Source organism: Galeopterus variegatus, unplaced genomic scaffold (genome assembly GCF_000696425.1).
Source record: "Galeopterus variegatus unplaced genomic scaffold, G_variegatus-3.0.2 Scaffold191, whole genome shotgun sequence".
In the NCBI taxonomy this organism is placed as follows: Eukaryota; Metazoa; Chordata; class Mammalia; order Dermoptera; family Cynocephalidae; genus Galeopterus; species Galeopterus variegatus.
Window position 1 is genome coordinate 223010 of NW_007726302.1, and position 24835 is coordinate 247844.

General features: G+C 41.0%; 1 protein-coding gene across 1 annotated transcript in view; it reads left to right on the forward strand.

The window, feature by feature from the left end:
- Window positions 1–23378, forward strand: part of SPTLC3 (serine palmitoyltransferase, long chain base subunit 3) — a 185570-nt gene extending 162192 nt beyond the window's left edge. The window contains exons 10-12 of the mRNA XM_008564739.1: window positions 13800–13935; window positions 19035–19164; window positions 23109–23378. Of these exons, the coding sequence (XP_008562961.1) occupies window positions 13800–13935; window positions 19035–19164; window positions 23109–23222 (380 nt within the window). The 3' untranslated portion in view covers window positions 23223–23378. The remainder of the gene's footprint in view (window positions 1–13799; window positions 13936–19034; window positions 19165–23108) is intronic.
- Window positions 23379–24835: the final 1457 nt, after the last annotated feature.

The window sequence follows — 24835 nt, forward strand, 5'->3', positions numbered from 1 at the left end:
AAATTATAAAAACTTTAAAAAAAAAAAAAGTCACTGTTCAAACATCCTCACAAAGAGATAATCTCTCCACAAAATCAAAGGAAGCAATTGGCCTTCTCTGATTTCCCAGAGACTTGCAGCCTTCCCTCACTTTTAAACCCCCACCACACAGGCCTTCCCTGCTCCTAACACAGGTGGCTCTACACCTGCTACTGCTTGACCTCATCTCTCAGAACAGGCTCAGAGTCCAAACTCAGGACCCAGAGGAAATCTGGACCCAGAACAGCCTGGGGATTCATACCAGAGTGACCCTTCTAGTTCCTGCCACCAGCCCAGAGAGACCTTCCCTAACCACCCTTTCTAAAACATCGTCCCCTTCCCTATTGGTTAGTATGAATATATATTTACTTCCTTGGTTATTGTCTGTCTTCCCTAGGAGAACACAAGTGCTATGAAGATAGGAACACTGTCCCCAACCTCACGCAGTACAAGTTGGCTGAATGAATGATCCCATTCAGTGTTAGCTTTGGCTGCATCCCATCAACTCTTCCCTTGGCATTTGTACCTCCCTGTATGTACTCATGGTTTTCCTTCTTTCTGTGAGGATCTTATCTCTCCTCACAGCCCACTACATTCCTTCTCTATCTTCTAAACCCCCATTCACCCTTCTCAGCCACATCTTAAAGCCCCAGTCTTCCCTCCTCCAGGGTTTTGCAGTTTTTTTGCTCATATTATGTTACTCACATACACCCCTAACCCAGCCCTCCAAATAGGTAGTGATTAGTTATTTAATGGTGCCCTAAGCATCAAATATGTGAATGAATGGGTAATGGATACTGGATTTGGGACTAAGCAGATTTCCTGGACAAGCCTTGGAAACTAATCACCATTTGAAAACAATTACAACGTCATTTCTTTAGAGATTGCCTATATAATTATTTAGGTTCAAATACTAGAGTTATAATCACTTCATGGATGGGTGCATGCATGAGCCAAAATCCAGAGTCTCTTTTCCACTCTTTTGATAAATGAATGGTTTTACATTACAAATACTAAGGATTTGTCTAAACACCACCAGGTACAGAGGTGAGGTGGGTAAGCTCAATAATACAAGCCAATGCTACCTGAACAGCAGAAGCAAAACTGTAGTGTTCCCTTTAATTACCCAAGCAGTTAGCTAAATCCCTCACTTAAGGTTTCCCATGCAGACACCATCTAAAATATAAAAAAAGTGCATTCGACTTTTTTATACACAGTAATCAGCAGGACCTGGGCACCAGCTAATCCTCTCTGTCCAAGTTAAAGTACATTTCTAAAATAGAGGAGGGTGGGTCAATTCTTAAGCATCCAAAATGACATTTTCCATCTTCTCTCCTTCTCCTCCCCCATCTTAATGAAGATTTGCACTTAGGATGTTTTCAATCAAGAAACTCCATCTCTTCCTGGCATTACTTGGCGACTAGTAATGAGATGCCGAGAAACTAAAACTCCCACAGAAAAATTTGGGTCTCCTTATGAACGTTAGAGAGGCATTAGAATTTTGAGTCCTTGGAAGTTTTTCACAGTATCCTTCTTTTTAGAGTTGGTATTCATTAAGGTATATTCGTCGTTGTAACCGACAGACCCCAACATATCAGTGGCGTAACACAATAGAAATTTACCATATCCTCATATAAAGTCCAAAGTTGGTGTTCCTATAAGGCAGGTAGTTCTCTTCCAGAAACCTGGCCTCCTTCTATTTCATGGCTTCTCCTGCTTCAGCATATGACTTTCAAGTTTGCTGCCAAAGGGATAAGGAGCATGGAGGATCAGGCGTGTGACATTTTCATGGGCCATGACTGGAAAGGCACATGACATTTCTGCCCACATTTTATTGGCTGTAACTCAGTCACATGACTTTGCCTAACCACAAAGCAGCCTGGGAAATGAAGTTAACCATGTGCCTAGGAGGTGAAAATGACTTTGGTGAATAGCTAACCAGTCTTTGCTGCAGTACTTAACCTCAACCCAGGATATTCTTTTCTCTGACTTCCTGATGGACATATATGATGGTACTTCAACAAAGTTCATGGGAAGACTCATGTTATCTTTTAATTCTATTATCCACACACTTTTTGAAGTACCCTGGTACTTTAGAAAGACATATATTTTAGACAGTTTCCCAGTCTTTTCCTATCGACTCAGTAAATAAACTCTTGACCTGAAATAGAATAAAAGCAAGAACAAAAAAAAAAAATAGAGTCCAAAGGACTAACGACAGATTTCTTTTCCTATTATAGGGACTCTCAGGGCAACTGGGCTGGTTTTACTACAACCAATTCTGGTTTCTTTTTCATGGAACTCAGTCCCAGCACACCATTATCATCATTATGTTACTAAATTCCCCAATGCTGTGTACTTCGTGGAGGCAGAAAATGGACCCTGAGGATAATGCTTCCCCAGAAGAAATTAAAATGACATAAAAATTGAAACAATTTTGGAAGCAAGGCCAGAAGAGGGGAGAATGTGTATTTCAGAAATAGTAACCTACTCACAGATATTAAGGACATTTTTTTTGGAAGGGGGGCTGTGATGACACACAAAAAAAATGGCATCATTATCAGAAAATTGTAAATTGCAATTTAAAAACATGGACATTAGGTTAATTATCTGAATTGTATGAGTTTATTTTGGGTCAGCTCCAAATCTCTCACTCAAGTCCCCTTGAGTCCATTTGGGGCCGTGGACTAAAAGGAAACTAAAAGGCTTGCACGGGGATTGAACTTCTGACTGAGATAACCAGACACAGAGAAGATTGAATTCTGAGCCCAGATAGAGAAATAAAACTGGAAACTTCATATCAAGATTGAGTTAATATGATTGTGATCAATATCCCTTTATGCATTTTATCTCCTTTTGGAAGCACTAAAAGCTGTTTGTCTCTGTTGTTATGTCTGGGTGGGCAGGTTTGCTCCAGATAATTCATTCTGCGCCATACCTGGAATTGTTTTTAATTTTTGTGATGCATAAATTTCTGGTTTTTATTCAATTATTAGGAGAAAGAGTTGAATAAAATGCCAAGGTCTTTCAAGTAGCTCTCTTCATTTTTGAACCTCAATTATTTTTATTTACCTTCTATGGAGAAAAGGTAAAGCAAAAAAGAGTGATTTTTTTTTTAATGTATTCGCTATGAAAAATACAACCATGCCTCACTTTAAAACCATTTTGTATGGTTATTTTATTTATTCTGATTATTTGTGAAATTTTATCAGGAGGTTGGTGGGTGAGGTACTGAACCTGCTCTTCACCCAACATGCACTTGGAGAAAGTGGCACCAGCCCCTGCAGCTGTGACCCTCAACCTTTGCTCTGGTTCCTGGAACGGGGCACACATATTTTTACACTTGAGTTTGATTGGTATAAAAAACAGGAGTGACTAAGTGGGAAGATTTAGGGTATTCAGGGAGGAAAGAAAGGAGTACAAAGGAATTTTCTCACTTTCCTACTGTTTATTTTTGACATGAGATACATTCCCAAACTGCTCACATAAGATATTGCTGTACTTCAGCGCCAGCTGTCTGGTGGCTGCAAACTACACTTATCCAGCCACATCATAAGCTTATCTTGTGACTGTCATTGCAGATATTTATTCTTCAATCAGGATTCTGTCTCTCCTCTGAGGCTGAGGTAGTGAAAAGCAAAGAGGACTGTGACCGGGGCGACAAAAACATGATAATTAAACACCCGGTTTTAAAAGGTCTGACATTCTGTGTCTACCTCTGTCGAGAGTTCAGTGAACACAAAACTGACTGCCTAATTTGTTTTTTTCTCCCCATCAAACTCAGCAACAACATGTAGTTATTTTGGTCCCTCAATGAATGCAAGAGGCATCTACAGAGAATTCCACCTAAAACGCACCATCTGGGGGCCCCAGCATGGAAGGCCCTTGGCATTGTTGGGGGAGGTACTAGCTGCTGCTTCCTAAATATATTTGCCACTTGGTTACCAGCTGGAGACACAGGAAGAGGCCAAGAAAGAGACAGAGGGCACGGAGAGCTGCGTTTTCTAAATGGTTTCAGGCCACTGGCATTTCAGCAATAGCTAATACAAAACAGATGTCGGGAGCTACGCTCCACCGGCTTTCAACCAAGGGCCTGCCTCAGTCCATGATTAATCACCTGCGCTGGGGATAAAAAAAAGTTCTACCTGGTCTTTTTGTGTGTATAGACCTGAGGTCAGGGTCAGCAATCAAGGTGACAGGCATTCCTCTCTGCCCTGTGGCTGCTTACATACAGGAGGACAACCTGGATTTGTCCAATAAGCACAAGATTAGCCAGCAAACTGAACTCTAGCTAGGAGGAGAAGTTTGCCTGATTGTGCAGAAATGGCTAGCAAACTGTTCCAGAACTTTCTGCCCCTTCATTTACTTCACCTTAAGAGTTAGCCGGTAGAGTTTTATGGCAGCCCAGTAAATTCTGCACTTGCTCTGAGTCCCTAAACATTTCCCTAGTGAAAGTGTAAAGAGAATCTGTTTGTCTTTTGGATAGCACTGGGGCAAAAGGATATTATGGCCACTTCCTTCCAGCTGTCGTGCAAACGAGATATCCTTTTACACTGTGAGTTCTACAGAAGCTTCCCCCTGACATTGGTTTCCTCCATGTGAATGGACTGTGAGACGGGGGAGCTGTGCTGTAACACACATGGAATTCCATGTTTCTTCAGTACAGTGGGAGAAGGAAGGAAGACTATTCCATTCACAGCATCTTCCAGGGTGAAGGTCTTCCACATTGGTCTTTGTTTTCCCACCACTGGCTTATTTTTAGCTAAGCAGCAAAAAACCCCTCAACCCCACTCTTGTTTGGAGGATTCTGTTGTGAGAAACTGCTACCTCACCAGTCACAGCTGGGGAGGATTAAGCAGGTGGATTTGTGCCTGAGGACGCTCAGCGTGTGTGTGTCTGGGCTAGAGAGAATATATTAGCTTTCTGTTTCTGCATAACAGATTACCACAAACCTAGTGGCTTAAAACAATGCCCATTTATGACCTCAGTTTCCTTGGGTCAGGAATTGGCACAGCATGTTCTCTGCTCAGGTTCTCCTAAGGCTGAAATCAAGGTGTCAGCATCTGCACTCTCATCTGGAGCTCTCCCTTTCCAAGTTTACATGGCTGTAACAGAATCCAGTTTTGGGGAGTTGTAGGACTAAGAACCCCATTTTCTTGCTGGCTGTCAGCAGGGGCCACTCTCGGCTTGTAGAGGCCACTTGCTTTCCTTAACACGTGGCCTCCTGCACCTGCAAAGCTGACAATAAAGCGTTTCCCTTACATAATATTTCTCTCTTTCTTTGAATCTCTTCTTCAGGAAGAGTCCTGTCCTGTCTAAGACTTTGCCAGATGAGGGCTTAACTACTGGTGAATGTCTCTGTAGTTTTCAGCCCTTTGTAAAATAGGAGAATTTTATGTAATTAGATTCTCAGTGGTCATCTGCTTCAATGTGAGCACTGAGAATGACAATTATTCCAATGAACACTTCATTCGGGGAGACAGGAAGATATCGGAGGAAATGCCTTGGGCACCCAAAGGACTGAGGAGGATACAGGGACAGCCAGATAAGCTGTAGGTGCTGCAGGTCAGTTACATTGATCACTGGGACCCCACCTTAGAGAGAAAGTCCAAGTCCACTGTTTGGTTCAAGTTAAGCATTTTCAATATTTGGGAACCATAGAATTTTTTCAAATGAAATGTGTATGAAAGTCCATTATAAAAAACATACATTTTCAAGTTTTACAACACTATTTATCGTGTGCCAGACACTTTACTAAGTACTTAATATTTAATCCTCTTAATAGTATGAAATGGGAACTATTATTATTATTATCATTGTAGCAATTCCCATGTTATAGCTAAAGAGCTGGAGTTACAGAAAGATGAAGTACCTTGCCCGAGGTGCTAGAGTTAATTTTGAACCAAGGAAATTGTAAAATCTTTGAACACTTGGCCATGATGCTGTTGTTGTCGTAGAGGCAAGGCCAGGGGGGGCGCCTCTCTGTCAATCCCCCCGACACACACTGCCACCCTAAGGCTTCTTCAATGCACCCTTCCTAGCAAACACTTTGGAAACTAGAGGTTTTCATTATGTAGGTGGCCACTTTCATTTGCATGGTTTCTCAGAGTCCCTTCACGGGACCCTGTTAATCCAGTTGCTCAGCCCAGGGTCTGTCCTATGCTGCCTCCTTTGTCTTCTTGCCACAAATCACAATAATTTTTGACATACATGTTTTCACCCACTTCAGATGATTGCTGCCACCATGGCCACCTAACTGGCCCTGTTGCCCCCAGTTCTGCCCTCGTCCTGATCTATGCACTATATACCATGAGCTTCATCTGCCTAACCTCCTCAGTACATGTCATTTTCTGCTAAGGATACTGCCTTTAGCTCCCCATTACCACCCCAAAATTCTGACTCTCAGGTGGCATTTGGTCTGACTCCACTGATCGTTCCCACAACTGTAATCCAAACGTTTTAGGCAAGCGAGTTGCTCATTCCTCCCGTAAGCCCCACCAAGCATACGTGCACAAGATGTCACTTCTAGGTCTCTGCCCCAAACTCCCAGAGAATTTATTTCATGGGGCACTTGATTTTCTACTTTCTGTTATGATTATATTAATTTTTCTAGTTTATAAGCCCCTTAAAAATTCAGTAGATAGTCATCTTTTAATCCTCCACTGATCACAACAGTCACTTATACATAATAGGTAGTAAGTAAGCAGATGTTGAATTAATCCTCCTCCCAAAAGTCCTGGGAAATAGGTGGAGCAGCAATTACTAGCATCTTCACTTAACAGATCAGTAATTGAGGCTCAGAAATGATGGGTGACTTGTCCATCTTCATAGAAAAAGGGGCAGATGGAACCTGCCACACCATCTGTTGACTGAGTGCAAAAATTCAAGACTGAATTGTTCTCTGGTGCCTTCAATTAAGATCAGTCAATAACCACAATGTAATTTATGAGTTTGAGCAGTGGTTCTTAACTGGGGGTACAAATCACAGTTACCTAGAGAGTTTTTCTGAAAGGTCTACCCCAGACCTTCTGGAGCAGAATCTCTGCAGAGGGAGGCTCATGTGTATATTCAAAAAAAATCCAGAAGACTCTGGTGTTTGGTGTGTTCTGCTTAAGAATCATTGATTTACAAGGGTCCCCACAAGGCCTCTAGCTTCCCAAATTACCTCATTCAATGTGTACAATTCCATAATTAATGGCTTGCTAAGATATTGCTTTCTATTTAAGTAAATTAACATTGAATCTTATTATTCGTATCATGAAGCAAAACTATGTGAATGTTGATGGCACTTATTTTTGATTGCATATTATTTGATATCTGCCCTGTCTTCTTGAGATCATTTCTCTCCAGTCTCAGAATTTATCTTCTCCTCCCACCTCAGCAGGTAGCCCCATTCTTGTACGTAGTGTATGCTTCTCATTTGTGAAATATATGAATCCATGAATCCATGCCTCATCATGAGTGTGTTTACCAGCTTCTCCAGAGTAGACTTTGATCATCTCCTAGGCGCAGCCAATTTCCAGATCAGCTGGGTACCACATTTATAATCTCTAAGACTCAGTTTCCTTATCTGTGAAGGAGGCCCCCAAACCCAGTTCCTGGCTCATAGTAGTTGTGCAAGAGATGTTTGTTCTCACCCCTCCTTGTGGACTAAATCCCTAGCAGTGGATATGAGTAGCTGGTGGGGAGGTGCAGGCCAGGTGTCTCCCAGGGCCATGCAGACAGCCGCCCACCCTTGCTGTCCCACCTGTTCCCGCATGGATTCCACAGGGGCACGACTGAGTGGCCTGGAGAGCCCTTGGAACATGTGTATGTGACTATAAAACATGCTGTAACCTTGGAATCTGGACATCAAAAGGGAGAGCTTCAGTGCCTGATAAAAATGTGCGCTCCTCTCAGTAAACCACCCCAACGCTCTCTCCTCCACTCCACGGGGAAGCTTGTCGCTGCTAATGTAATTCTGACAATTCTCACTGCTCCGTAGCCTCAATCTTTACTGAGATCTCTCTGCCCCTGAGTGTGTTGAAAACAAAATGTCCTGTCTGGTGTCCAGTGCTTAAAATAACAGACGCTGGGTTCCTGCTGTCACATTGAAACATTATTCCAAGGTCTTTCCCCAACCACCCTCGCCGTACCAGGGGGAAAAGCCAGGGTAAATGGGCAGACAGAGGAGGGGGAAGACGCAAGGGGAATGGGCATTTCAGACCACTGCAGCCATTCTTTAATATCAATTTGATTTTCCCTGAGTTAATTTTTCAGAAATATCAACTTCGTTAATTGTGGGAAATGTTTTACGGAAAGATACTACCCAACTCTGAAGACAAGGACCCCATTTTCCAAGCATGTTTGAGATTGTCCAGTCTGTATTCTGACAGTGGTGGTGTGCCAGATAATTTAAAGAGTGAGTGAGCAGTGTGTATTTCTGAATGCACATTTTTAAGCCAGGAATATAATAAAATACCTCATCCAGAGGCATCTGGGCATATTCATGTTTCTCTGTTAGAAAGTGAGCTGGCAAAGTCTGCAGAAAATAGAGTAGCATGGCATTGGCCCACGGGCTCATCAAATCCATCCCTTTTACTTAGTCTTACAGGGGGAAATGCTTTTCTCTTTTTTTGCATGGCAATGGGTCAACAGAGAAGAAATTTTCCTTCTTCAAGACAAGTCATTCTCGTAGTTTCCACTGTTCATAATTCCTTCTGGCCCTCTGGGAGACTGAGTTGTCCCAAACATATTTTTGGAAACGCCATAGACCATTGTTTTTATTAGGGGACTGCAAAGCTTTGTAGTAAGATGCTTTGTGTTTTATTTGTTTTCCTTCCCCTGCCCCAGCTGTTTTTGTTTTAACAGCATTGGAGAGAAGGTTAAAGTATTCGTGGCCCCCATTAACCTAGCCCATCTCTCGAGCTGGCTGAGCTAGAAATCTGGATGACTGGAACGGCCACATACTGTAAGTCATCTGCCAGGATGGGTTCACCCCTGATTTTAATCTACCCTCACGAGAGAAGTCAGACTGAAATGGGATTGATCTCAAGTTGAGTGAGTACTTTGGAGCTGAGAGCTGTCAGGGGAGCAGGTCACCCCCATAAAACATACTCTCTGAGAACCCAGAAACTCAGTAACTGTTGGGATATGATTATGCCAAACGAGAGGCTACCCTATATGACCATCTTTTATTTTCCACATCCAACGAGGAGCATGGCTCAGCCAGGACACAATCAGGCACCTAACACAGGGCGTGCCTGGCCTTAGGGGTGAACTGGAAATGGCGGCTATTTCTCAGACATCCAAGTGTACCTGGTTGTACCTTGTAAAAACCAAAACTCATGCCAGGTCCCATCCCCAGAGATCCCAATTTGATTGGTCTGAGGTGCAGCTGGGCATGGGATTTTGCTAAGCTCTCCACATGGTTCTGAGGTACCACTGGGGCTGCTGAGAACTACTGCCCTATGGCAAAGAGTAATTAACTTTCAAATGCCTCCTGGATGCCAGATACATTACTAAGAACTTTTCCTGCATTAGCATCATTTTTTCTCCTGATTTTCTTGTCAGATGAGCTTATTTATCTCTATTTGACAGATAAAACCGAAGTTTTAAGGGTTTACGTTGTCCAGGTGAAGTGTGATTCGTAGTCCATTTAACTCCAAAGCCTATTTCTTTTCCACTCAATAGCCTCCTCAGAGAACCAAGACAGATGAGCTTATTTATCTCTATTTGACAGATAAAACCGAAGTTTTAAGGGTTTACGTTGTCCAGGTGAAGTGTGATTCGTAGTCCATTTAACTCCAAAGCCTATTTCTTTTCCACTCAATAGCCTCCTCAGAGAACCAAGAATATGACAAAATGAACAGTTATGTAAACTCTCCAGAAGCCTGTGTAAGAAAATGTCTCTTTCACTTATTTATTTGAGTAGGGACCTTCCCTATCTTTTATGTAATACATGGAAGAAGGATCAGAAGTGATTTTATTAGGGACTCTGAGTGTCTCCAAGGGGATGCGGCTGCTTGTGCCCTATCTCCAAAATGCCCAGGTGCCATCGTGGCATGGCCATCCCTGTACAAAAGGACACATGCCAAATATTCCTTCTACTTTTACAAAGCACTCTTTAAGCAAGGATCTCAAAGCACAACATAATTAATAAAATCACCCACATCCTGTCTAGATGAGTAGCGTTTTATATGTACAAATTCCCCTCTGCCCCTAGGCCCTCCAGGAGTAGGAGAATGTTTCCAATTTTAATGAATGAGCAATACAGTAATTGAAAGGAGCTGTATCTGGGCCAACTCAAAAGACCTGAAAGGCATTTATAGTGACCTATATGAGAAAACATGGTGACCACAAAGTGTGTCATAATGGCTTGTCAGCCATGCTGTGCTAAATGGTTCAGAGATAGGCAAGAATAAAACATTCTGTTCTCACGAGTCAGATACCCCTGGAATTGGTAGCATGGTCTGTTTGGTCAAGTCTCCAACAGATCTAGAAGCAGTGAAGTGGTGACATTAGCTGATGATCCAGTTATGTGAGTTAGTAAAGGCAGAGGGGACAGACGGGGCCAATTAAGTAGCCAGGCAGATCAATGATAGATGAGTCGTTTTAGGCAAGAGCAAAGATAATGCCATTGGGAAAGCAATTTAAGTCATTCATGAACTTCCGGGCCAGGAAATCCTTCTAGTCTTTGAGGGAGAACATTTAGGAGTCATCAGGCCCAGCCTAATGAAGTCATCTGTTCATCGTGCAGCTAAAGACACAAAAGAGCCGAATGCACAAGGGGACAGGCCATATGGAATACATTTTGGTGGCTGGGATGTATATATCTGTGCCTTCATTATAATCACCTTTAAGACAAATCTCACTGCAGCCCTTTTTTTCTTCTGTCCACAATCTCCCCGTCCTCCTTATGTTCTCGTGTCTCTAAATACACAGTTTCAACGTATGCATGATTTTTTTTTTAAGTAAAGAAAATATTTTCCTTCCTAATTTCTAGTTCTGTACTTCAAATAGACTGCGCTCTGTACACATACAAGTTTCCAAGGGACACTTCAGTATGTTACAGAACAGGTCTTTTTTAAGCCCCAAGGAGGCTGTGTTTATTCAAAAAATCTAAATAGATCTACTCTTCTCTGGATCCCTTACTTGTATTCATGATGCCAGCGAACAATGCAAGTGCCCTTTGGGGGTCTGTCTACTTCTGGTTCTCCCTTACTCCTTGAGCACAGCCTTTCAGGGTCTCCACCCAAAGTGAAGGGAGTTTGCCAGGCCTCCCCTTTGGCAGGCACTGGACTCTAAACCTTGGTGCCCTGCCCAAGCCCTCTCAACATGAGGCTGTCTGTCAACAGCTTGTTCAGCCTTCAACCTCTCAACTGCTTCTACTAGGAAAATAATTGGTATATAATGGTCTGAACAACTGGCAGAGATGAGAGTTTTATTGATCTTGAGAAGAGATGACCACCATCCATTACTTGGGCAGAGCACTATAGTGTAGGGGTCATAGCACAGAGTCTAGAACCCAATTGTCTCAGTGCAATTCTGGCTTGGCTGTCCACCAGCTATGTTACTTGTCTTCTCCTCGTATGTAATGTAGGATTACAGCACCTATGTTAATATGGTTGTAGTGGGGATTAAATAAGTGACTCAATATCACATTCTTATAACAGTGCTGATATTACATGTGCGTGACCTATGATTATTGTTGCTGATATTATTGTTGTCCTGTAGAGGCCACCTGATCCAATTAGTGGTCACCTGTATTACTCAGGACACATTTGGTTGGTTGTAGATGGCTGTATTAGTCCGTTTCTGTTGCTTATAACAAAATACTTGAAACTGGATGATTTAGAAAGAAAACAAAATTTATTGCTCATGGTTTCTGAGTCTGGGAAGTCCAAAGTCAATCTGGTGCTGATGACAGTGACCAAGGGTCTCACATTGCAAGATGGTGGAAACAGAGAGAGCAGAGAGAGACAGACAGACATACTTTCCTCTTCTTTTAAATCCTTCAGAAACACACCCTGACCACCATTTTTAATCTGTTCACTACTGCACAGTTCTATAATTCAATCACCTCTTCAAGGCTCCACCTTTCAATTACCATGGTACGGTTTCCCACCCTCTTAACAATCACCTTGGGGACCAAGTTTCTAATACATAAAACTTGGGGGACACAATTCAAGCTTCAATGAGTTTGGGGGAGACATAATTCAATCTAGTACAGTGGCAGAAAATAATATTTATTAGTTTATGAGCAGAGAAGTCCAAAAGATGGCCCAATTCAAGCACTGCTGGACCCAAGGGTTCAAAGACACCATTTGACTCTCGCTGCCTTGTGCCTTGGCTTTCATCTGAGTCAACATCATTGTCAAGCAGGCTTCCATATGGTGGCAAAGATGTATCTTGAGGATTATCTCATCCTTACATCTCTCCCTCAGTGGATCTGAAAGAAAGACTAATAGTCCCAGATGTGTACCATTATTGAACCAATATCAGGGGGCCATGTTTGGGCCCCATGTGCTCTTGTAGCAAAGAGAAAAGGCAGGGTCAACCTTACCCAAATGTCACAGTCCCATAGGGGAAGGATGCTGAGCAGAAGATAACCACCACTCAACCCTTTATTAAGGCACACCCTGGGGCCATTTCTCTAAGGAAGAACTAGATGACCATGATGGACATCTTACTGAAATTTTTATACTTTTTCCATCCAGAGAGTTACAAACGCCCATGAGCAATGTTCAAAATATTGAATAACCCCTAGAACAAGACCTCTGCTTGGTCTGAATGAATGTCTGATCAATCAGAATGGAAGTCAGCTAAAGACAACCAGTAAGAAATTAGAAGCACGTTCCTGCTGAACAGCAACCCTACATCAAATGCAGACATTGGGCTGATTTCTAGGGGACTTAAATGTTCAATCCAATTATTCTTATTGAGCAAACACTCTATTTCTGGCTGGTTTACTTGCCTAGCTACTTAGAGGCAGGACAGAAACAGACAGGTGTTTTCAGAACTCTTTCTACTCTTTAATTCCCTTTGTTATCTCACGTGTGTGACCTCTGCCCTGGGACAGACACTTAGGACAGAGAATATGCTTCTGAGCTGAAACACCAATAACCTTGACATGGATACACATACCTTGATTGACCTGTTTTGGGCTAATGCTGTCCTCTTTTCTGGCTGGGGAAAGCAGAGGTCCCCATCTTCCTTCCTTTCTATTATTCTACCATCACCAAATGCCTCGCAAATAGCCGTGGTCTCAGCTGGACTTATCTTTGTCCAGGGATGTCCTACCCCTTCAAATTCAGGTTAGATGAAGGGTCCTTTGGTTAGAGACTTAAGTAAGGAGCAGCTTAAAGCACCATCTCAGCTTGGCTAAAAAGTGTCTACCAACAACTGGTGTCAGTTATGGGGTGTGTGTCTGTGTGTATGGGTGTGTGTTACTTCTTACCCACTCCCTTCTCCTGAGTTAATGTTTTTAAAGCACTCAGCATAAAGTCCATGTACAGTAGGTACCTCGCCTGCCTTCCATACTCCCTGCAGCCTAGCCTGGCTACAGTTGCTTGTAGCACCTAATGACATCCCCCCTCATTCCTGCCTTCCAGGCTCAGGGCTGTCCTGGGCGTCAGTGCCTACACCTGCTCACCAGGAGGTATTTTCTCACCCTCCTCTGACTCCTCCCAGCTAATGATGCAGGCCTGCAGAAAGACTTAGGAACACTTCTCAGGTTGACCTGACCTTTGCTTCCCTCTTCCCAGTGGGAATTGATGGATTTCATGCCTGTCTCTTTTCAGGGTTGCGGAGATTACAGCAGCTTGCAAAAAATACAAGATACTTCAGACAGAGACTGAAGGAAATGGGATTCATTATTTATGGCAACGAGAACTCTCCCATTATTCCCATGCTCCTTTACATGCCTGGTAAACTAGCGTAAGTATCCAAGACTCTCAGAATCACACCTACGTCCCACAGGGACCTCACTAAGATGGTGCTTCTGACACTATAAGACTTTTCCCCACAGGCACTAGATAATGCACTTTGAACGGGGTGTTTGGATTCAGAATTTACTGGCACATCTTCTTGGAAGCCACTTGCCACCCATCAGCAGGGCCTTGTCCACAGGCCTTATAAGAAGGGAACCAGGTGGTAAAGCTGACATCTCTCCCTGCCACCATTTTCAAGCTCTATAAATTTAGAGAATTCACATATTTCCCTTGGCCTCAACTGTAAATTAAGGATGATCCTGAGCCTCCTTCTGACCCATGACCTTTCTCAGGGAGAACTTCTGAAGACAATCTCTCTCAGCATTTAAAAACGATGTTACCAGATTCTATGTACTTTCTGCTATTGAACTCTTGTGGCTGTCCTTGGAAGAGGGCACCATCATTTTAAATATGGGGAATCTGAGGCTGAGAGCAGTTGTAAAATTAAGAGGTAAAAAACCCAAACCTCGGCTCACTCCACAGTTCAGGCTCATAACACGAAATTTCAATGCCTCCCCTCTAAGTCTATTTTGGGTCATTTTTCACTAATTGCAAGTCCAAAACTATTGCATTAGCAATAACTACATAAAGAGAAAAAAAATGGCTTTTTCTCTGTATGGCATGGACAATTTTATACATGAGCCATTCTCCAACCTGCTAGAGACTAATTACCTCTGTTATTAAAAAGAAGTTAACTAAAATGCTTTCTAAATGTGAAATGCTTATTTGATATAACCCTGTCACTGGAACTTTCTGTTTGACTCTCTAATAATCTGAATAGATTGACAGAGTATTTGAAGTATAGAAAAGGTTTGGGGCCTAGTAGTTAAGAATGCATGGAGGTAGGATGAATTAGAAGTTCCCCCAAAACAGATTTTTTGAAGTATTCTCTTGTGTCATTTCACCACAGCAAAATAATAAATAGTCAAAACACACACACGAGTGTTTTAGTGTGCCATGCCATGGCCACCAGTGGGGCCTTTGATCTGGGTCAGGCAAAAAATGCATGGAGTGTCCAGGAAGACGGTGCACTACAGAATCGTCACACACCATACTGCTCCATGCTGATGGCAGGGAGGAGTGACAATGGTCATTCAAAGTTGCAGATCATCCAAAACCCTTGACCATCCCATCTTGGAAAGCACAGAAAACTCGCATTTATTCAAAGTGGTTGGACAAGTGGTGTGTTCTGGAAGAAAAATTCCAAACTTAGCCCATGTTTATCCAAAATTTTATCATTTTCTCAAAAGAAAGCACCAAAAATAAACTTCTTCAGGGTGTAAAGTACACAGTTCTGGAGGGGTGGCAGCAGGGTGTATGCTGGATTGTCCTAACTTTGATGAGGGAAGCTAGAATTAGAATTGCAACAAGCTGGAAAAATGAACCAACCCAATGAGCAAAGTCCATGAAGAGTAAAAACAAATGAATTTAAATTTAAGAATTCAACTGTACAGTATGCTTCATATAAAAGTTCTGCTTTGTGAGAGGTTTGGAATCAAAAAGAATTTTGACTCTGCCTCTTCCTAGCTAAGGGATCTTGGACAAGTTACCCAACCTTCTGAAGGCCCAGTTTTCTCACTCATAAAATGGGGTATAACAGCACCTACTTCATAAGATCATTGTGTAGATGGAACAAGGTGAGGTCTATGCAGCATTTGGCAGGTTGCTTCTTATATAGGAGCTATTCAGTATTAGCTGTTGTTATTAATAACATTAGTAATACGTATAAAGCACTTAATATAGTGCTTGGTGTACTACGATTTAATCAGTGACAGCCATTACTATTACTAATAGAGAGTACTCTTACTATGCTGCAATAATAATTATTAGTTTCAGCTGAGTGCAAGGTTGAATCACCTTGGTTGCATGGCTCCCCAAAATAATTATTGTGATCTTTGGTTAAATCAATACAAATAGAACTTCCAGATTTCTATAGCAAGTAAAGTAGGTAGTAGTAGGTAATAGTAGATAATAGTATAGTAGGTAATAGTAGATAAAGAGCCTGCTATACCCTGCATCAATATTGCTATATAGAACACTGGCTGATACCTCAAACTGTCCTGTTCTTCCAACATAAGGTTGTTTTTCAGGAGGCTCTAACATTGCTGAATACTTATGCTAAGTATGTTAGATGATAGATAGATAGATAGATAGATAGATAGATAGATAGATAGATAGATGCTGGATAGATAGATAGATAGATAGATAGATAGATAGATAGATAGATAGATGCTGGATAGATAGATAGATAGATAGATAGATAGATAGATAGATAGATAGATGCTGGATAGATAGATAGATAGATAGATAGATAGATAGATAGATAGATAGATGCTGGATAGATAGATAGATAGATAGATAGATAGATAGATAGATAGATAGAGAGATAGATAGAGAGATAGATATGCTGAATATATATGCTAAGTAAGGCTGTTAGAGTGCAGTGATCACCCATTGAGGTTGGGATGCTTGTGAGGATGCTGAGACTCACAAAGGTCAAACTACTTTCCAAAACTCACATAGTTTGGGCAGCAGAGCCCAGAATTCAAAGCCAGTTCCATTTGCCTCCTAAACCAGAGCTCTTTTGAACACAAAGTACAGCCTCTCAAGCTTTAGTCCATAGGAAAAAATGCACATCTCAATAAAGTAATGGAGAGTATGAATTTAACTCTCTTTAATGTCATGTTTGGTGATTCAAAAGGCATCAATCACTATGACAGAAGAAAAACCTAATTGCGTGGGTTGTCTAAGGAAACTGAGAACAGGTTAGTTACAAAAGGTAATATCATCTATGGCTGGCAGAAGTTGCTGGCCAGAGCTTGCCCTGCATCCTGGCTTTTTTCCTTCTGTGATATTTCTTCCGTTGAAAGTTTATATGTAGGGAAGCTTTTGAAACAGGCAGTTAATTGTACAAGCCAGTGTAGAAGCCCTTCTTTTACTTGTTCATTTAAAAACCATTAATTTTTAAAGAACTGTGATTTCACCAAATTTCTACCTATGCAGAAGGAAAATATAATCTCTAGTTAGTTTTGCTTTGGAACAAAGTCCTGTTATAACTCTACCACTGCAGTCGTCTATGCGTTTCAGTATAATCTGATTTCACCCATAAAATATGCACTTAAATAATCAAGCATGTATTATATTTAGTACTTGGTACAGGGTTTGCATTTTCCCTCCACAGTCCTCATCATACGCTCGGAAGACAGTGGTACACAAGACATAGAAATGCTACATACAATGCAATGCAAATGTTTATTATAGTATTATTAGTATTATTTCACATAGTTTAGTTTCTTTCAATCTATGCCAGCTCTAATTTGCTTTGGGGAGTATAAACCCAGAGGCTCATTATATAAAATGTCCAGTGCAATCATATACATTAAGTTAAGGACACTAGGTTTAGTAGTGTAAGTTTTAAATTCAAAAGTGCTCCAGGGAGGCTCCAGATTAGCCTAATGAATCAACAGAGTCATATATTTTCCTCCACATTCTTTGGCAAAACTCGCTTCCTTTGGTACAAAGAGAAACATGCAGACAGTGAAAACGGTCTTCTGGGAGTCCTGAAAACTGGCCGGAGATCATGGGTCAGGTGGTTTGTACTCTAGCAATAAAAGCACTTGACATGTTTCTCAGACAATTATGAGCTCTCATCCTGTGTGTTGTTCCGTGGGCAGCCTTCCATAGGGTGATCAAGCAGGAAAAAGAACAGCCTCTGTTTTCAAGCTTTCTCAGCTAGAAAGCTTCATCTCCTTATAACCTTCCCAGTTGAAATCAAAGGGCAAATTTTGCCTTACCCAAGCCAGGGGGCCAAAGAGGCTGTGTGTTGTGTAGGTCTTGCAATCTCCATTGCTTCGTGGCAACCAAAAGGCAAACTGCTGAACAGCAAGACAGATGAATGGACAAGCAGGCTTACTCTCCACGTCTGGTTAAAGAATGCTTCCTGAGTTATGAGTAGTGCTGTCAGCTTCCAGCCTAAAATAATACACCAGCAACCTCATAATGCCAAGAACAGATCTGAGGCATTTACTTCACTTATGGGTAGAGCCACTCGGTAATTAAGATTTGCTGCAAAGAGCAACAGAGCCCAAAGGGAGGAAAGAGTCACTTGGAGGTACATGCCTTTTTATCTGACTCTTGGCTCTCAGCACAAGAAATGTACAGACTTTCAGCTTGATATTCTAGAATTATTACTGAGATTAGCTCTGGAAAAGAAAGAGGCTAGCAGGATGAAGGGAAGGAATTATAGCTTACAGAGGTTTTACCCTGCATTAAAGAGCTTTGTAGTTATATGACTTACATCCTACAGGCTGCATCTATCTGCCAGTTCTCTGTGTGTGCAGACTTCTTTCCCTGTCTCCCTCCTGCCCTATTCCCTTTTAACCCAGTCAATGGGTTTACTATCCCTGTGCATACCTGAGTATGTTCATTCACACATTAAAAAAAAAAAAAAGGAGACCCTTGCTATTTCTTATCTCTGATTTGTTAAAAAATATAACATTTGACCCTAGAGTGGTAATATTGGCTTAGAGTTGGATCCTACAGGCCTTCTGATCCTGGTCTTCAAATTATAGTCACTAAATATAGGGTTTTTGAAATTGCCACATCGTATTATTGGTATTAATTAAGTTTTAAAAACATATAGGTTTGCATTTAATACATACTCTTTCTTTATGTTCTTGCATCGTATTTGCTGCTTGGTTTTTATTCCTAGGAACCCCACAGACAAAGGATTTTTACATCGTTGCAGACTTATTAAGCCAGAGTCGCATACATCAGCATTTTCTGTTCAATGTCAAAGACTCAGCACCCACAGTTGTCCAATGAGTGTGTCAGGCCCCAAAATACCACACACTCAGTTATGGGTGGCATCAAATGACTGACTGACTGCCCATTTCTTTGTCAATTGTATTTGACAGAAATAACTTCAATCATCTTCTACTTACTGTCATAAAAAGTAAAAAGTCAATTCACCACATTCCTTTTTTTGGCAACATAATTCTGTCTTCTCTCGGTTAACCTCCTTTTTTTTATTTGCTTTTCCTTTAGGGCTTTCTCAAGGCACATGTTAGAGAAAAAAATCGGGGTGGTGGTCGTTGGCTTTCCAGCCACTCCCCTTGCAGAAGCCCGGGCTCGGTTTTGTGTTTCTGCGGCACATACCCGGGAGATGTTAGACACGGTGAGTACGCCACAGGCCAGCGGACCTTCAGTACTGGTAGCTTGCATTCTGAGCAAGTCCTTTTATTGAGCCAGGTTGAGGTTCTCTTAGGAGATTTAGGGAAAAAACAGTAACAAAACTCACTGCTAAAAGACAGGGGTATGTCAACAATGCCCAGCAATGTGATCAACTCAGTAGATAAAAAAGAAAATCATTTTAGCAAAGATTTGAGTCAAGTAAGTATTTCGGTTTCACAGAAAATACTGAATAGCCAAATTATGTGCTATTTACTTGTTCTTAAATGCAAAAGCTGATCTCACATGCTATGTCAGCATTAACTGCCTGTATCCTGACATTTTTCACAATCACCAAACCTGCCGTAATAAAATATGACCAAACTAAGCAACATGTTGGAGAACCAACCGCAAGGACAGATGTATATTACATCAGCAGACCCTAAGTGGGGTGAAAATTATTTTAAAACTTCATTTTACTGTCCCTTGATTTCAATTTTTATGTGAATGAGTAATATCAGAGAACTAAGCCTTTTCAATCAGTTTGGGGTTAATGGAGCTGTCTCATGATATCAATGCAGTTTTGCAAACACTATTGAGCGTCTACTCCATACAAACCCTGTAGCAAAAAGAGTAGGAGAAGATACTGATAAGCAACTAACGATAATACCAGACAAAATAAATTTATTTTGAAAAATAAATGTAGAAAACTGTGAGAAGCATGAAGGTGTGAATGAATTATTACAAAAGGGAAGAGTCATTGAGGAGGTAACTTTTGAGCTGGGGGTTTATTTAATAAAGGTTGTGGAGTAGCATTGGAAGTTTCTGACCAGAGGAGTGACATAATCACGTCACTACAAAATAAATGTGACAAATAGATTAGAGAGGAAAGAGGCAAGAGGATGTGAGCTAAACTGAGCTACTTCCACAAAACAGGAGAGACAAGGTCAATGGCCATAGAAACAAAGAAACGGATCTAGGAACAGACATTACAAATGCATGGAGTGGCCAAGATGTGGCAAATGATCGGACACAGGGCATGTGGGGGGAGAGGAAATCAAAGAGAATTGCAGGTCTGTAGCCCTGGTAAGTAGAAGGATGGTAAAGCAGTTAAATGAGATAAGCTGCACAGTAAGGAACAGCAACTCTTCGATAGGAGTGGGGGAATAAAATGAGCTCAGTCCTAGACATGTTGAGATTACATGTCCATGGGCCATGTATGGAAGAGGAAATCAATTACAGAGTTTAGGAAACTGGGGGATTATTAAAGCCAATGGTAGAAGATATAATTGCTCTGAAATAATCAAGAGTGAACAGGCCAAGGGCAGATGCTTATGGAGTGCTTACAGACCAGGGTGGATATGGGAATCACTTAGATAGGGCTAGAGAGGTCGGAAAAGACATGGTCTGGTGTGATGTTAAACACAGTAAAGAGGATAACATTTCAAGGAAAAGGAGGATCAAAACGTCCCCAAAAATTGCAGGAATTTTAAATGTGATGAGAGATGAAAAGAAACTATTATATTAGCAACTAATAGGAGCTTGATGTTCCTAAGAGTGGGCAGTTTTAGAGGAATACAGAGAACAGAAATAAAAAAACAGAACTAAAGAATGAAGAGATAATTTGAGATTGAATTACACACACAAACACACACACACACACATGGTCACTGTGTGTGTGATTAAGCCTAAGGACTTAAGCCAGTGAATCGTACTTGGTAAGTACACAGTAAAAACTTACTGAACGACACAGCAACAGCTGGGCTAACTCTAGGTTTTGAGATGATGGGTGGATTCTTTTGTTGTTTTGGATATCCTTCTATATTTTCCAGATTCTCTTAAATGAGTACATCTATTTCCAGTACATTAATTTTAATAAATTGCTTCTCTTAAATGGAGCGAGTTGGTGGTAAGAAGGGTAGACAAATCTCTCAAGAAGTTTGGCTGTAAAGTTGAGAAAAATAGGTTTAGTAAAAACCCTTAAAAGCAGGGGAAGATCTGAGCGTGTTCACACATCAAGGGAAGAAGACAGTGAAAAGGAGACTGTGGGCATGGGAGAGAAGAGGACATGCCAGGGAGCAGCTCCCAGAGGTGACCGGGGGATGCACAGCATGAATGAATTCTTATTTTTTGTGATCCACATAGCATTGAGGTACTCATGTGTACCCAGTTCTGTCACTGTCAGACTTGTGATTCTGTCCACAAGTCCTTAACTGCTAGCATTGAGACATCATCTAGACAGATGACTCTAAACTTTTGAGATCATGCATCCATCTCGATGGAAAACTTAGAGCACTTCCTTAATACACACATAAGAGAAAGTGAAAAATGATCCTGTTAGACAGCATTAGGACAAGTGCACTCGATGACCATGTTTGGAACAAGACAGAGCTGAGACCACTCTACAAACATGAAATGGCTTGACATCTCCCTTTTCTGACTAAAGGCTGTTCCTTTACCAATGACAGCCCTAGCCTTTCGTTAGTCATTCCACCTTCCAGGTAAAAATTATAAATATATAGATGCCCAATAAACTGCTCCCACTTCTTGATGGCATCCAACCCAGAACTGGTTGGTCCCTGGGAATCATCTCAGGCGTAAGCCCAAATGCACTAAGGTGCCCATGATTCTTCTGGAATGTGCTCTCCTGTGCTGCAGCAAGCTAAAAAAGAAAAAAAAACTGAGTACAGGTGTGTTCTGGGTGGTCTTTGATCAGAGGACCTCACCATAAACTATTTATAAATGATATATACATTACCAATATGCTATGTACATTATATAACAGACACAAAAGCAGAAGTTAGAAAGGTTGAGATGAGAATGAATAAAGATCCTAATGTTTTCCTCCCACATCCTCCATAAATTGTCTTGCATATCCCCAAGTGTGCTCCACTTTGGAAATCTCTGAGTTATTCCCCACCTTCAGCAAAGATCAATAGAAACTATCCCAAGTAGATGTCATTTAAAAGATAAATGACCTAATTTTATTTTAGATCAAATCTAAATATTTAAAATTTAAAAAAACAGGGAGAACATATTAAACATTTATAATTCTACCACCAAGAATTAAATTGATCTTAATATGTTGGTGGATATCTTAATTGATGTCAGTTTGAAAGACTTACCAAAGAGGAAAGTCCATAAGCCCCATTAGATTAGTCATTCACTCTAATGTTAAAAACCCTCACTTTACCTTTTTAAAAGCATTAAACCCTAATCTCATATAGTCTCCCTCCTCATTTGACAGGTTAAGAAAAAAAGGGTTGGAAAGGTTAAAAAGGCATACTCAACACCATAGGATTAGTGATATCCTAGAAGTAAAAATTACATTTTTACTTTCTGGATCTCCATTGTTTCATTTGTAAAACTGAAGATACATTTAATTGACTAAGGTAGGAGAACTGAAGCAGGTGAATTCTTGGTCCTTTGTGAGTTTAAGTTCTATTATTCATAGAATATAGAAATAAGTATTTAAAAGTGGAAGATGTTGGGAGATAGAGCATGGGAAGATAGAGAACGATGTTAATTATCTCCCACAGTGTTCCAGTTTGTTCTTGGCTGAGCTGGTTTGCTATGTCATGAAGACATACTTCAAATGCCTTCTACAACCTTATCTTTTTCTTCCACAAGGTTATATATGTCATTAATTTTTAAAATATAGCCTTAAAGGGTAAGCATGGGTCAGATATTTTTATTCCTCTGCTCACACTCCCAAAATAAAATAAGCATTTATAATGTGAAGTTAGATGATTAAATAAAATAAATTAGCATCTAACATTCCTCTAGGGCCTATAAACCACAACCTAATGATATGAATCTTGCCCCTTTAAAATCAAAGAAGCTGGCAAAATAAGACTGTGGGTCTTTCTGAGACTGGCCATTAACCTGGCTCTACAAAGCAGAGCCACTTAGAGGTTTAAAGATAATGGATGGAAGTCAATCTCGTTGCAGGTTTTGGAAGCTCTTGATGAAATGGGTGATCTCCTGCAACTGAAATATTCCCGGCACAGGAAGTCAGCACGCCCTGAACTCTACGACGAGACGAGCTTTGAACTTGACGATTAAGTTTCCTGGTCCTGAATGGATCATAAAGACTGCCAAAAAGACCTCCCTCCTTGCTTCAGAAGGAATATAAACAAATTTCTCCCCCTTCCTAAAGGACAATTTTGGTTTCCAGACCAGCTTAATTGAACTGAAAGAGACATAGTTGTGTTTTTAATGTCTCCAACTTGGGACTGCAGAGACAAAAATATGTTTCCAGATTTAAGTCTCATTTCTCTCAAGTATTCTGCTAGAAATACAACATGCGTGCACACACACATACTTCTTAGAATATTTTTAATGGCAATGAGCCTAGGTCTTAGCTGCTACCGTGCAGCCTCTTTGGTCCAGACCCTTTCAGGGGTTCCAACCAAATGAGAGGATTTTGATTTTTAATTCAGTAATCTCACTTTGTGTTTACTTATTTCATCTGCAGGCATGGGAGAGGGTGGTGGGCAGTAGCTGGCTTCCTTGTTCCACCCATTAAAGTACCAGCTAGAACTCATCCATATCACCAGAAGTTCCAGGCAGGAAGGTGAAGAAATGTTGCTTCTACTATTTGCCACATTTGGACTTTTTCCAAGGGCAAGTGTCAAAAGGCATAGTTACTATTTGCAGAGATAGAGCAGATGTGGCCAGCAGCAACTACAGATGTCTTTTGAAGGAGACTTTCCTTTTCCTCTTGCTGGTCTCCTACAGTTTTACAGCTAAGCTTTTGAGCTTCTGAGGTTTGGAAAGTTCAAGACTTTTGTTTCATAAGGAAGTGGGCAGAAAGCAAACGGAAGTCAACTTTAGGCCTAGACTAAAACTGTAAAGTTATAATAACTTGAACATTGTTGGTGCTATGCAGAGTTGATGCTTAGCATGCTTAGCCTTTATTACTTTAAGAATGAGTTGTCATTTTCCCATTGAATTTTGAGTAAATGGTGAGATTTAATTTCCTTTAGAACTGACTCCCAAGACCACACTTGAAGAACATATTGATGCAAGAAGGACATTTAAAAGCAAATTTTGTCTATCTTTTTCAAGACTGACACTCCCATTCAGGCCTATTAAATAGTACTGTTAGTTGACACATGCATTCCAATTTGGTACAAAGTAGGCTTGCACACTTTGGGGCAACTAACTGTAATTCTCTCTCTCTCTCTCTCTCTCTCTCTCTCTCTCACTCTCTCTCTGGGAACACAAACTTCTCTGGAAAACTAGTCTCTTGCTAATTGGATCTAGTTGGTATGGAAAAAGCCCATGGAAAACCTTATCTTTAACAAGCTCCCAGATGGTGCCCAGATTTGGAAACTAAAGAGCAGTGCTGACCTTTTAGCAAAGCTTCTGTAACAGTTTGAATGAGTTACAGAACATTCCACTCCATCAAATGACACTGTAAACAAATCACTTCAAGAGAGGTTTGGCTTTGTGTGACACAGATGGACCCAAGCTTTCATGCTGTGCTCTGAGATAGAAATCCAACCCGCAGCGCCAAGGTTGGAGGGAGCAATACGGCCTGAAGCTCCAAGTTTATTAAAGGAAAAAGGTGATCAGCGTGGAAAGCCTTTTATGGGGAAATTATGACCCCTAGTGAGTACATCATTTTAAAGTGGATCACAATGATAAAGTTCCTCATAAATGTTTAAAAGCTG